Source organism: Anas acuta, chromosome 5 (genome assembly GCF_963932015.1).
Source record: "Anas acuta chromosome 5, bAnaAcu1.1, whole genome shotgun sequence".
Classification (NCBI taxonomy): Eukaryota; Metazoa; Chordata; class Aves; order Anseriformes; family Anatidae; genus Anas; species Anas acuta.
In genome coordinates, this window is record NC_088983.1 from 7164244 (window position 1) to 7179922 (window position 15679).

General features: G+C 38.5%; 1 protein-coding gene across 1 annotated transcript in view; it reads right to left on the reverse strand.

The window, feature by feature from the left end:
* KCNH5 (potassium voltage-gated channel subfamily H member 5) overlaps positions 1 to 15679 on the reverse strand; it is a 152701-nt gene that overhangs the window by 96843 nt on the left and 40179 nt on the right. The window contains exon 6 of the mRNA XM_068682495.1: positions 14976 to 15368. Within this exon, the coding sequence (XP_068538596.1) occupies positions 14976 to 15368 (393 nt within the window). The remainder of the gene's footprint in view (positions 1 to 14975; positions 15369 to 15679) is intronic.

Sequence of the window (15679 nt, forward strand, 5' to 3'; positions counted from 1 at the left end):
CAGTCTTTCAAAGCAACAAAAGAATCCTGTGAAATCCAAAGTGAGAAATGGCATGCTTGTTACAAAAAGGAGAGATTTGATACTTTGCCAATTTGAAGTAAATGCTAAATTCTGCTTTGACCTCAAAGAGGTCAAATGCAGTAGAGGAGCAGTCACAGATAGAACACCATCCAAGTGGGGTTTTCTCCAGACTTCTCAGAAAACAACAGCCATATATTAAAATTAAAGCCAAGGAGAGGATTGCCACTCTAACCAAAATGAGAGTCCACCTACTTCAACAGCCTGCAGCATTATCCAATGCTCAGCTGAAATCTCAGCAAATAATTATAAGTGGTAAAGAGAGAAATGTGCGTACTGCTCTTCTCAGCTATCAGAGAATAACTGGGTAACGTCCTCTGGTCCAATGGTCTCCATCTCAGTGTGCTTCACTACAGCTAACATAACTGGAAATTTTGTTATTCATAGAGATATCTCACTGACTGAACATGGACCTAACATCTGTAGGCACATCACCTCTCTGACTGAGCATAATGTAGACCAAACAGCACTGGCAAGAAAGCTGCATGCCTTTGCATATAGAATTAATTTCCTTGCCTATCAAGAGACATAGTAGATATTTTCCTAAAGCAAGTATTTGAGCTTTTTTTTTTTCATGCAAGATAAATGAAGTACAAATAAGTGGAAGCACAAATATTTAGGGAATAGAAGCACAGGGACCATCAAAAAGTTAATGGAAACATCTGAGAGGGACCAAGAAATATGTATGTCCTCTTCAGTGCACAAACCATTGGCAATGTATTTTAATAGAGTGTATAGATGCAGAAAGAGAAGAAAAATATGTTCCTGATCTATTGCAATCCCATGATATACCTAACTTGTGCATTAAATTAATTAGTGACTCAAAATAGAAACTTTGGAAAAGAAGGTTTCTAATATAAAACATTCAGAAGCTGAAGACATTTAATTTAAAGTAGAAATTAAGACATAGAAAGCAATGAGGCAAACATTCCTAGTTACTGTGCCAAGATTAAATTGCCCTTTTCTATGCATCATTATCAAATCAGTCTAGTCAAAACACTGGCTAATTATATTATCAAACAGTAAAAGACTGGAGTTTCTGGAGTTTTCCATACCAGGAAAACATTTCTCACTTTTGCACCTCTGTTTCTTTTCACAAGTAACGTTTGAAGGGTAACGTGCATCTGATATTTTCAGATGTAATCTGTTCAACAAAGTTCTTGTATGCTTTTCAAATCCTGTTGGAATTTGTTTCAGATCCCCAAATCCTTAATAAATTGAAGTTCTATATTTGCATTGAAGCTGTCATGATGACTAATACCATGGAGGGAAGTGGAATTTTCCCATTTTGATTTCTGTATTTTGCATTTACACATGACATGGGTCTTGTTTATTGTTCTTATTTTCATCTAAACGTATACCTACTTAATTGGTTTGGGATATATGCTTGTGAGCTACTCTGCATAGCCCACTTGTCCAATAACTTAGGAAGTTCCTTTTAGGGTTCATTATGCAACAGATTGGGTCCAGTAGACTACAGCATGAATCAGAAACAGTATCTACATTAAAAACAATAAAGAACAACTATAGAGTAGCTTATTGATCTATTAAACTAAAATAATCTGCAATGTGTTTCAGTGAATGTACCTGAATTCTGAAAGTTAACAAAAATTTTCTGGAAAATCAGAAGGAGAAAAAAGGGCATAATTTTTATTTTTTTTTTTGTTTGTTTGTTGTAGGAGGATCAGGTCCTCTTGTTTTGGTCAAGGAGGTAAGCATTCTTTCCACTTTACTTAGAGATACTCTGCTCATTATCAGGAGTATGGGTGGATAAGGTGTTAGAGATCTGGAATCTAAACCTGGGAGTTTTTACACCCAGTAGTTTACATTCAACCCAGTGGTAAGGCTTACTTACACTGCGCTTTCTACTGTACAAACCCAAACCAAGAATCAATCCCTGACCAGGAGAGTTTATAACCTGACACTCCATTCTCCATCCTTATTACATCTTCTCTCCCTAAATTACATGAGCAGTTTTGCAGTTGTATAAGTAATATAAAAATACAGCTTTTATTTCAGACTCTGGGAGAAAGTTCATGCTGTTATTATTTATTTTTTTCTAAGCACAGATAACAGTCATATATCTTATGTATAAAACAAAGAGAACATTTCAGCTGACATTCAAACTTATTTTTTCCAAAAAGTAATCGAGTAAAACTTACTTAAAATTCCTGTATGTCTTAAAGCCTGTTCAGTCTGACCCACTGCTTTATGGCTGAATAATCAGAGATGTACTTACTGAGCATTCACATTTCATATCTAATCTTGCAAAATATAAAGGCAATGTTGGGAGCTTTAAAAGCCTATTCCATAAAACACTACCAAGGAAAGAGCAATTAAACACATACTAAATGAACACATGATGCATTGCACTATTATTTACTGGGTGCCTAAAGCCGGTACTTTTATACTTAAAATATATTTTAAACAATAAAGCCTCAACTGTTAAATACACAAAGTTCTTCCCAAGATTCAGCAGCACTCTCTTTGGTTGAAATTATACTAAAGACTAACTGCTTTGAATTAAATCTGAGCTATTAAGAAACTCAGTGTTCTGAATTCATCTGATTACTGGCTGCCTTTAATTTCATTTTTCTTTTAACTGTATTTATGCTTTACAGGGAATATTTTTGAAACATTTCTAATAAAAAGTGAGCGTCTGTGGTAAATAAAGTAACCTCAGCACTCAAGGAACAGAGAGGTTATTAGAAACCCGAAATGGAACGTGTAATCTGTTTCGGTGCTAGCATCATTTAAATAATGCGTGATTTTGCTACTGAAAATCCAACCTATCCAAACCTGCCCCTTGAGGTTTTGGCCAATGTATGGGATCACGTCTTAATCAAATGAGGACATTCATTCAGCTTACCCTTCAATCATCTTAGTCGCAGAAATCTTATAAGTGGAAAAACAGAAAACTCCAGAACTACATTTTGTGTGTCAAGTTTGGAATCTGAAGTCCCAAACCAAATTCCTATCTGATACACACCATCAAGTTAGAAGTGTGAGTCATACATCACTGCAGTCAATGGAGACTTTCCCTGTGATTTCTGAAGCCACTGGATCAGGAGAGGACACAAGCAATAGCTGTGAACCAGCCGTCTTTAAACTACCATGTCTATTTAGCAGACAGCTGAAGCCACTGCAGAGGAAGTGAACAATGTCACATTTACCCAGAAGGATACTTTTGGGGAAAGGATGTTCGTCTTTGCAATTAGATTATCCATTCATGATTAAACAAAGCCCAAGTTTATTGACTTATGCATCTTGCAAAGCCTATTTTCTCAATTTTCTTTATATACTAGGAAAGAAAATTCGGTTTGATAGTGGGGGCACAAGCGGGGATAACACTCAGTTTGAAATGCAGAGGGGCCCACTCCTTCCTGAGAAAGTTACCTGAATCTTACCATTTCAGATTCTAAATGTCCACATTGTCAAACTCCAGTCTTCCAGGATAAAAGATATCTCTAAGCTGTTCAGCTGCTTCTGGCTTAACTTTTTTTTTCTAACAAAAAACTGAGCAAAACGTTTTTTTGGAATTGCAATATGGGCAGTGGGAACAGACCTCTGGACCTTGAGCAAGAACAGGGAACTAAAGTTCTCCTGTGCTTAATGAATCCCTGATAAGCCAGGCAATAGGAAGGATAAAGCTTTCAAAGTCACATTATACAGAGGTCACGAATCAGACATGCAAGAGGATAAAGGGAACACTGTCACCAAAGGAAAATGCAGGTCAACAAGTGCAGGAAATCATTCAAGTTAGTGTTAGCGCCAGAGATGTCCTCCTAAACTAGAAAACAGAGTGGTAGAGTCTGTTGTACGTTAAAGGAGAAATTCTCAGCATAGCAGAGCTGCATCTTTGTAAAAGATAGAAAAGATTTAATTAGCTGGTTACTTGTTAATCTAATAAATCTTTTCCGCAGTAGGAAATTATTGCATAAATGTTTTAAAATGTAAAATAAAAGCATAAGTAGTCATTAGTTTCTGTCCTCTAAGTATACTAAGATCTGCTCAAACCACAAAATTAAATCCCAGTATACTGAAATGGTAAATTCATGCATAGATTTTTTTTTCCCCTATTAGGAAACAATGTGTTTTTAACTCTAGGCACTTTTTTGATTAGATTTCACTCCATGATTTTTTATTTATATGTTGTTAGCTGTGCATATATATGCAACAGCAGCAAAAAAAAAAAAAAATGAAACATGCAAATTAAATGTGTTCCAAAACTGAAATCCTTCTGGCTCTGAAATTTGGGGTCGGTACTGCATCATTTAACAGAAAACGCTGTCTTAGAAAAGGCCGAAGAAAAAAAAAAAAAAGGAAGACTTTTCACAATGCTTTGATGTTCAGCACATTGTGATTTAGAAGAATTTATGGAGTGGCCAATAACCAGAGCTGAGAGCCCTTCTATGAAATGTTTTAGGGCATCTCATCACTGCAAAGGTGTGACCACAGCACATGCAGACCTTAAGCTAAATTTAAGCTAATAAGCTTAGAGTTGCTGGATGCAAAGCAATTACAGCAACCTGCATTCAGCAAAACTAGCTATTAAAGCATGATTGAATCCTCCGAGGAGTCTGCAGCCCAGGCTGAGCTCTTTATCTCCATGCAAGAGCAAAATGTTTTCATGGAAGTTGAGCTTGGGTATGCCCGCAAAAGCCACAGCCACACTGTGACCAAGCTCTAAGCAGCCTCCTGGGGTGGAATCCACCTCCTGTAATGCTACAACCTTGCGGCCGCCACCCAGTCAATGTGAATCGTCCAGCTTTCCTCCCGGGTGTGTGAGGAGAGGCATGTCAGAAGAGTGATTCACCCAATCCATCTCAGGCTGCCAGCAGCGGGATGAATCACCTCCTGGAGCTGCCTCTCTCCCCTCCCACCAAATACAAAGAGGCTGAAGCCTATCACTTACACAGCTTACGGGAGGAGAAATTAAACCCATCCTTAGAAATCCGGATAGCCCAGATCTGGGCAGCATCCAAACCTGTATTATGTTATTACAGAGATGGATATTACAGAGCATTGCCTCACAATGTGAGATTTAACTTTCTCAATATGAGCTTGGAGAATAAATGCTATTAATAACAGTAGGACGAGATTTTCTGCAGATGCAGTAGCATGCTTATTTCTTCACTGAATGGCCAATTACTCCATGGAAAGTGATGCTACACTACATTTGGTTCTGATAGGATTTTGCAAAAGTCCCCATTGGCTTGAAAAGAGGAATTGAATCAGTTCATAAAAAATGAACAATCACAAAGTAAACTGGACTAGGGTTCTTGATTTCCAAAGTGCAATAGCTGATAAATTATAAATGATTTTATATTGAATTGCAGACAATAATAAGTGAAGGTAACTGGAGTGGGAGAGATAGGGGAGTCAGACACCTGGCAGCAGGGGACACTTGGAGGGTCCTTACGTCAAAAAGTACCAAAGGTACAAAAATATCCAGAGGTTGCTTCTCAAACCAGAGGAAAAACTTGTAGAATTTGGCATTAGTTCTAAACATGGAAATCATTGTCCCAAAGAAGAAAAGAGTAATATAGAACTGACAATATATGAGATATAAAAAAAATGATGAACAGAAAATGACATCTTAGTGGATAAAATGAATGAAGTGAGAATTGCCAAATGTCAGGTTGAACCTTTTCTTGCAAAGAACATTAAAACAAATATCCAAAGATTCTTCGCACTCATAAATGAAGAAAAAAAAAGGCAACAAAAAAGATATCAGGATATCAAGCTACAATGAAGTAAAAATAATCCCAACCTGGGCTAAAAATTATTTCTTAACTTTAATTTTTCAAAGATGATGTTAATGTTTTCCAGAAAACCTAATGCATCAAGAAGGAAACAAACAGATACATTAACTGAACAAATGTTAAGGGAAAGGGTAATTAGAAACATTGAGATAAATCAAAATGCAATCAATGCAGCAGTGCAGGTTTGCTAAGCTTAGGTTAGCTGGGGTCCTGCCAAGTTTGCCTGATAGCTTTCCCTGATAACAAACTTGGTCTTCTAAAGAAAAGACATGCAGTATTTCTGTAAGGCAAGGGGTGAAAATGTTAGGAAACAGAGAAACAAGACTAAAAGAGGAATTGTAAGGTGGCTGAGGAACTTGGGAAAAGGATAACAAAATGGAGAATGCTCAAAAGAAGATATAGTAAGGGCTACAAGCCAAAACTCTTGGTGATTTTTTTGTTTTCTTTCTTGATGCAAGCAGAAACATTATATGCTCATGAAATCTGCTGGAGGCACAACTTCGGAAGACGCTGCCAGTATGAAGAAGGAGGGTGAATAAAACAAAAATGATAAAGCTAAACAATGCAGAGACTAAGAGAATCCATTACAGGGAAAATTAATCTAAATTCCTGTTACTAAGATGTTCTTCAGATGAAAATGACAGAGAAAGAAATGTTTATGTACCCCAGTTAAACACACAGTGATTCAGAGCAATCAGTGGGTTGTGCACTCCCAAAAAAAGGTTAATTTAGCTCCAGAATGTATCTGGCTAGCGTTTCGACAGGCAAGAGGAAAAGCCAAACCCCATTACATGGCAACGATGGATCCCCCAATTAATACATACAGCTTTGCTCTAAAGGGATGCTTTCAAACTCAGCATCACGCAGGAAAAACCTCATAAAACCTCCCTCATAAAAAAAAAAAAAAAAAAAGGAAGATTGATGTGTGTGCGGGAGGGTGACTGTTCTTTCTATGCATATAAAGGAGATAAACATGAGGGAAAAAGAAAAAATATTTAAAGTAACCAAGAAGACTGGCACAGGGACAAATAAGCAGACTGCAAATTAAGACAGATCTGCAGACAACATAAGTTAAGGCGGATTTTGATCAGTTTATGGGAAGTACAATATGATGAACCTGCCTACCAAAGTCACAACTCAGTGATTAAAAGGATCTCTGTGATTTTTACTCCCCCTCCCCCCTTATTTTTTCCATTTGTTTTTGTTTTTATACTTTGAGCAGATGAATTGAGGTGAATACAGTCCCAAGAGCAGGCTGCATTTTATCTCAATGTTAACTACACCATGGAGGAGTTCACATCAGAACACATCACGCTAGCGTGTCATTACTAACAATGGTAAGAAATGGGCATTTTAGGGCAGGGTGACTCTTCAGGTCTACTTTGAAGACATGTTGTTAGGACATTAAGAATCATACCCTGGAAGTGCTGGCATATCCTTGTGGAGTGTGCCTGGCTCTGGATTTCACAGCAAAACATTCGTTACCTTCATTACCTTTCTCTCACCTGAAGTAACTGCACACAAGAAAAAATTCACTCAAACCAACCGCTTACTTGATTCTGTAAAGTCAGGGTATAGCTCGAGATTTGCCACTGAAGCAGTAAAGAATGCATCGTTTTTGTAAACCTTAGGCAACCTTCATCGAGCAGTCGTTACAAGAAGACAAAGTGCCTACAGATTTGGGGTACAAGTGAAATGGTGAGCTCTTGTCTACACAAGCAGGTGAGCCTGCAGGCACATCTCCAGAAGTTATGGCTCTGTGTAGCACAGAGGACTACCCAGAAGGACACACAGGCTGTTTGAAATTTAACCAGCAAATCATTCCCAAAAGAAATTTTCAAGCTGAGCTACTTAAATAAAGCTTAGCTCTAAAATCTCCTTAATGCTTCTTTACTGGAGTTAATGTTAAAATAAATCTTCCAACATATCTCAGAAACTTTTTTTTTCTTTAAGGTAATCAATTAATGCAATAACGTTGCATACGTACAAATCAAAATGCTGGAATGAGAAAAATAAAAAAGTAATTTTTCTGATTTATCACCACTTTAAGAACTGTATTTAGGGTTGGATTCAATTATGTAAATCCACACAGGAGTAAGGGGCATTGTTTCTGAAAAAGCTATCTAGTTTATGGGTCCAGGTAGAGGCAGAGTCCATTTAATGCCTGATCTTGCACCACTGACAGCAGTGGGAGTAGTGACTGCAGCGAGCAGAAAATTGAGCCCTTACAGCACAATGAAATGCAATGAAAGTAAGCAGGTTTTCTCCTGCAGTCTCTGAAAGCACCTCCAAATTTACACTCAAGACTTCATTTTTCCATGAGGATGGGGAGCTTTTTCTGTGTTGTCGTGTCCCTCCCTCTCCCCCCTCCCCCCCATAAGCTCAATAAACTAGAACTTTATAAACGCACTTCCAGGTAATTGATGGTAATCGTTTATGGCACAGCCATACAGTGCAATACATAACAAACACAATAAATGAGATTACAAAAGGAAAGAAGATTTCAAAATATTTTAGATGTTATTTGATGGGTATGTGAAATTTTGTACTTCTGTGTTTTTGGTTTTTTTTTTGTTTTTTTTTTTGTTTTTTGTTTTTTAGTATTGCAGGGTGCCTAACTGGGGAATGATATCATAAAATACAATGATACCAAAAAATACAATAATTTTCACTTAGGGAAGGTGGATGGAGGATGAAATGGGAGGGAGAGGAAGGTATGTCCCATTGCTCAGGACAGAATCTGAGGAGGATACTGAACTCAGCTGATAGTTTAATGCCAGCAGCAAACTACACATTTTCTATTCCAAATATAGAAAGGAAAAGAAGAAATATCTGGATAGAGTAACCTGAGCTGCAATGTTTGTGCAAGTACTTCTGGATCTATCCATCAGCACCAAGGCTATGTATATGTGCAACACAGTCTTCAGGATTTAACAAAATGAAGACACACTGGGTTACAAGGCTCTCTCTCTCTCTAGGAAAACATGGGTAATGCTGCTATTAGCCATGCATTTGGTTTCTCCAAGGCTGTATCTGGGATCCATTTTATGCAGAGCAACGGCCTGCACCCCTAAGTCTGTGACTCTTCCTTCAACCCGTGCATTCAGCAATCTCAATGATCTGGATTTGTTCTATTCTCATCAGCATTATTTAATTCAGTATCTGACTGGATTACTTCATTTGCCTTGTCTCCTTCCTAAGCCTCTCCTCCTCTGCAAGAGAAAGCATCTACAGGACACAAAGCTTCCCTTGAAAGTACCCTACATACAACTTGCCTCAATTAGGTTCTTCATTACTTAGTACGGCTCTGACTAAAGATTTGAGTTAAATGGCTTGTACCCAACATCTGCTTCCCAGTGTCATATTAAAAAAAAAGCACACCACACTGAGACGTATAATTAAAGTTTAGTATTCCACAGATCACAGACTCCCAGACCACATCCAGCTGGTGAGATAACTCTGTCTGCCCTCTCACCACCCTTGGGTTCAGGGATTTCCTATCACAAGTTTCCCTGCACATCAAGATCACCCTTATGCATTTCTAGTGAGGAACCTATGAAATATACCAAAACTGCCATCATCCTATAGCCGCTACAAAGTTAAAAATTAAACAATGGCAGAACTTGAATAAAACCATAACTTGAATAAAAACTAAAGACAAATGGTGCAATTTTGCACCTAAGTGCAAGAACATAATTGACAGGGGTGAATATGGTTAACCACCTGTATATTATGCATGCCTAGGGTGGCTAAATTTATATTTGGACATCCTAACCAAGATATATTATTATATTGCAGTGGCAGCGTTCTTCATATTTAATTGTCTTCCCACTGCATTACAAAGGGGAAAATGCCAGGTCTCAGGCTTAGCACGTCTGTCATTATGTTGCTAGGAGTTTTCATCATAGTTTTACACTTGGCTGCATCAGGGATTTAGTTCTGGGAATTATTTTCTCCATGTCAGCCACCGAGATTTAGGAAAGGCAGCTAGCAATAGACTATATTTCAGAGCCAAAGCTACGTTCTTGCAACTTGCCGATTCATCTCCGTTTTGCTTATACCACTCCGACTGGGGTCCATAAACCCTTCTTCAAATAGCTTTGGGAAAAAGGAATGTTTCCAGAAAAGCACTGCAGGTCTGAATATGGCTAAACTGATTGTCCTAGCTTGCATTTGCTTTCATTTTACAGACATTGCTGCTTTAGCTAATAGCAGTGATGCAAAAGTTTCTGCCACTGCTGAACAGATCAATAATAGTAATTAAAAGTAGATTACACTTACAAGGATTCCATGCCTTAATATGTCCTGCACAGATCACTAAATTTTAAAGGCCACTGGGTCATGTAGTCTTACATTATTAAACAACAGATAGGATTTCAGAGTTTTAGCTCATTTAAGTTTGCTTTCGCTTCCAGCCAGTGGCTCATGAGAATTAATTTTTGCAGGAAGGATGATCTTTTATACAACTTATTTGAAAACCATCTGCTTGGTTATCTGTGTGCATTATCCCAACATCTCATCCCATTCTTTGCAATACTTGCCATGTCATCCTATGGCCATATCTTTGGCAGAGATGTGCTAAAAGTTCTGGGTTTTCTTTCATTATGAACTCAAATTCATGAAAACAAGGGGAAATTGCCAGGAAAAAAAAAAAAAAATACAGTGTACCAGTATCCTCCAAATATCAAAATGGGAAATTTGAGGAAGCAGTTTCCACTCAGCCAAGAGCTTGTCCATCCACCTAGTCTTGGAAATACTTAAGCTGTGCACTAAATTTCAGAAGCTTGAATACAGCCCTCAGCAGCACCATATTGGAGTGCCCTTATCTGAGTGGTAGCACCTGGGGTGCTCCCAGCTCCGGGGCACTCTTCCAATAGCATAGCTTCATGTGGGACTAAGAGCCAAACACCTGCACAGTATCCTCATTTCCCTGGTAAGTAAATCCACACATCAGTTCCCAAAGGGAATTGTAGAATGGCTTGACCACATCTGAACATGCAAAAGGGTCCAGCGTCATTGGGCACACTGTAAATCCAACCATTGCAAATTGAGCCCAGCCTGACTCTAATATTGTGGCTTGTATGGAATGAGTGGTTGCCCACACTGTAACCAACCTTTTGGAAGCCCAGACCAAGAGAAGCTGGATATTAATCTCTCTCAAATAAGCAGACCACACAAAAAGGCTAAGCTTCCAGGTAACTTCATCCTCTAGCTTCAGAAGAAGGAAGTCATGAGTTTAGAAATATAAGTGACTGTACACACACCAGTGGAAAGAATTGGTACGTACAGTTAGGTACTCAGGAAAAAACAATAACATTCCTTCATATGACATAGAACTCCAAGCACTTGGACCAGACTTCCAATTTGACAGGCTTTATTTAAATAAGCGTTATGACAATTGGGATTTCACATGACCAAAATCTTGGAATCTGAATGCCTTACCTCCCCCATTGATGAAAACTCCTCCCCTACCCTTTCTTTTTTTCCTTACATAAAAGGAGAGACAAACAGATAAGAACCTTCAAACTAAACCTGAAATTTCACACAACTCTTTTTCTTCCAAAAACAAGAAGAAAAAATACAGCCTAGTTTCAGAGACTCCGAGCACACGCACCTCATTCTGGTTCATATCTTGGAAATTGGCTGGGTTCCTCTGCATGCCTGATTGCGTCCCTTCCTCTACCTCTGTATACAAGAAGTTTTCTGTATGGTTTTGCGTTAGCCAGCACGTATTTCCGTGCAAGTAATGTTTCCCAATTAGAAAAAATACCATGCATTTTCCAGATTTCTAGGACTATCTCATCCTACCAATTTTCTTAAATAAGGCACGTATCCCACTAAGGCTTTCACTTTCCTCTCTCTTAGCTTATTCTTCTCTGACCTATTCTACCTTGTTTTCCTATCCTCTCAATACCACTTAGCCACTTAATTCCTTATCCATCACATCAATTTATATCACTCTAAGCTTTGTAAGATCTCTCTCTCTCTCTCTCATTACCTTACCTTTTCCCTTCCTTGTCATGCATCTAAATCCCTCAGAGCAGAATATAACAGCCTGGCCCCGTAGCTCTAGTCATAGGAACCTACACTTCTAATTCCACATCAAATAACCATAATTCCCATGATTCTCAATGTGCGTATCATAATCCTTTCCGCTATACCCACCTACTATGTCCACTCAACAGCAAAATAACTTTGTTTTGCAGTCATGCTTACCTCAGGTGGAAATTTCACAAGACTCCAGCTTTGGCCTAATGTTCATGATGGGAATGACACTGCTCCTACTCCAGCCAAGGCTGCTTTTGGAGAACTCCAACCCTCAATCAAGGAAACTCACTTTTTTTCCCCCCACTTTCATTTGTTTAAACTTTCTATTTCTTTCCTTAATTCTGACTTCATAAAATAGCACCTGGGTACACCAGGCAACTTTCACAACAACCCAGCCTCTGCACAAGTAACTTCAAGCACCGATACACGAGCACAGGCTAGCAAACACAGACACTGAAGTAGCTGATGCTGAACTAGGAGCTTATGTTTTATTACATCTGGGCCAAAGCCAAATCCACATGTGCTATGAACTGAGAGAGAGCTCCAACAGAGAGCCACAAACCTCAACATCCTTGCTGTATCTTTCCTTATGCATTACAGACCCACTCATAAGGAAGAGAAGCAGCTGACCACAGTGATAGCCCCCTACCCAGCTGGTCCCTTAACAACTCACACAAGTGCATTTGATGTCTTATATGAAAAAACAGGAGGGGCTGGAGGTGGGACACACAAGTGGAGCAAATCTGGAAAGTCATCTTTCTGGCTTTTAGGGCAAATCACACTGATTTGGGGCCATCCTTCACCACCACACCAGAAGCTCAAAGACCACCAGAACCTGTCCACAAGCTCTGATTTTCTATTAATTTTTTCAAAAGCCACAACCACCAACTTTAATGCTGAAGACAAGTTCCCTTATCCAACATGCAGTGCCAAGATAAAGTGCAAAAATCCACCAGAATCAAGAGGTAAAAACTTCTCTATCTGACTTGCCTTGAGGAGGAAACACTCACCTTCTAATGAGAAACACTCCACTTTTAATCAATTAGAAGATTTCTTCCAAATTAAGCTTATCAATTTACTTATTCTCTGAATAGAAAATTCATTGCTGCTAGCAGGCCAAGAATTTAAGTCCCACAAAAGAAGTAACAGTTAAAATAAATGGTAAAAGCCGTGCAAAGATAAAGAGCATAACAACTACAACCATCCAGAGCGCACCAACCAGCTTAAAGGACTTAAATGTCACAAATGAAGACATACCACCATAAAAACCTGCTCTGGACAAAAACAAAAAAACAAAAAGACAAAATGGAGAGTAAGGAAGAAAGACTGGCTGTTTACATACCTGTTTTCAAAATCACTTCTTTTCAGATGCTAGGGAAAATCTGGGCTGAAGGGCATTGAAATCAAAGATACGAGCAGTTAGGCTCCAGTGTCTGGTGTCTGCTAGAGACCCCAGGGCCATAATGCACCATTTCAGAAGAGAGAAATGTTTCTGGTGGCTCTCTTATTAAAAAGGAGTTTATATTTCATTTTTTGAAGGTAAAATCATAGCAGCTCCAGGATCACCTTTTTATTGTTATTACATTTTGGTTAACGTTTGCCACTTGAAGTGTGCCTCGATTATAATCCGCAATGCCCATGGTTCTTTGCTGCCACAATTCTCACAGATGGTTTACCTCCCATGGATGTCAGAGAAAGAGTTTAAATTTGTCATTTAAATCTGTACTGCTTGGGCAGAGAAATTTTTTGTTTTACGTATTAAAACATGAAAATCTGGAGGTAACACTGCATTTTTATAAAAATCAGGTTCCTCTTCATGTGGAACTTAAAAAGGTATCTTAAAATGCTGTATTATTACAACCTTGATAATACCACCTCCTTACAATCCTGACTGTACAACCTGGTTCCAGACGGGCAGCCCTCATATGATCTTGAATTTAAGCTGCAAGTATTATCACTTCTGTCATATTTGCTATAAATAAAACGGAACAATGTCAAAAGAAGGTACTCGGCACACAGACAGGGCTGGAATTTTAAGAGCTCTACAAAACCTGCACCAAAGTTTGTATTAAAAAATACCAGCATGGATTTTATAAAGCAAGGATACATAACTGCAAATATATATTTTTAAAGAATTTAAAAACAGTATTCTAAGAAAAAAAAAAAAAAAAGTTAAAATGTTTAAAAAACTGAACAAAGGATTTTTCATCTGTTTATGGCCCTAAAGATAAAAGGCTCTAGAGAAAAATTAAAACAAACTCTAATGCCATTATACTTGCATTTTAATAATGAATTTTCTCTGCAGTGACTTGTGCCTATATTATTTGTCCTAGTTATTGCTTGTTTCCTCTATTATCTTAGGCTGCAAGCCCAATTTATTAAACATTTATATATTTAGCAGTTAAAAAGCATTAATTCACTGTCCCTTTAAGATGTGTTTGTCTCTCCTCAAACAGTTTCTAAAATTCCAGCACTAACTCAAGACTGTTTAAAAAATGGAGATAAGCCTCCCTCTCAATCAGACATTTAAAAACACAACACAAGAAAAAGAAAATTACAGGATGCTTCAAAAAGTAATCCTAGGACGGGATTTTAAAAATGCTTATTCAGAGGCATTCTCTAATTCTGTACAATTCAGTGGCAAATTTGTCACCCACTTCAGCCAGAGCAGAGACAGGGTTTTGATTATTTACGTAAAGCCACTTCAGGCTGTCCTGCAATGGATTAGGAGTGTTTAAAGGCAATCCCTGGGTCTGAGCGGGAAAGGGAGGCTTGGCGGGGGGACACCCCAACTGGTTCAGCCCATTGCGAAGTGGATGGGAGATTATGCTTTTGGAGGAAAAGGAAGTGACTGTGAAAACCATGTTTATTAATGTACATCACTGAATGCAACACCGAAATCTTAGGACACCTCTTCTTCTTTAACATGGGAACATCACATAGGTAAAGCCCAGCTGCCTAATGGCATCCCCACATTTGCGCAGGGCTTCCATTGCCTGTTGTTGCTGTCAGATGTCTGGAAGCACACTCCTAAATTAATTCCTAATTAAAACAACACTTCTCAGGTGGACTACAATAGCTTACCTCATCCACATTCTCAAAGGCATTGATGATGTCATACGGTAAACAGGACAGAAGATCAATCACAAACCACGTTTTCAGGTAGTTCATCCTTATGAGTTTGGGATCAGATATAACCTCTCCACCAGGGCCAACAAAGGTTGTATGAAAGTTCAAAACAATGTCAACGAGAAAAATAACGTCCACGACACTGTCCAGCACAAGCCAGGCAATGTTGTTCTGTTTCGTCTTGAAGGAGACATTATATGGAACCATAATTGCTGTGTAGAAGGTTAGAATTAAGATGACCCAGTCCCAAGTGGTCTTAAAAGCACAATAATGTAGTATAATGTGTGGTGGAGTCTTTGGAGCTTCTTGCTTGTACTGAGGAAGAATATCAGAACCCAGCTGGAGAACCTACAACAGACAGAAAAACAAATATTACTGGTTTCAATTAACATGAAACAATTAGGGGGTCTCACAGATCTCTGTAAGGAGAATCAAAAAGATGGGACTGTATTCATTGGATATTCCAAGTCAACCTACAGTTTCTAAATTATTTGGTTTATTAAGCCAGTGAGCTCACCGGCATGTAAGTCACATAAGAAAGAGTGGAGATAGATATAAGGAGAGCATATAAGGATAATCTTGCATAAAGGCAGATCTTTGCAGATGTACTCAGAGGAATCCATGCCCATAGTGAGAGCAGAAAGGCTCCATACCAACAG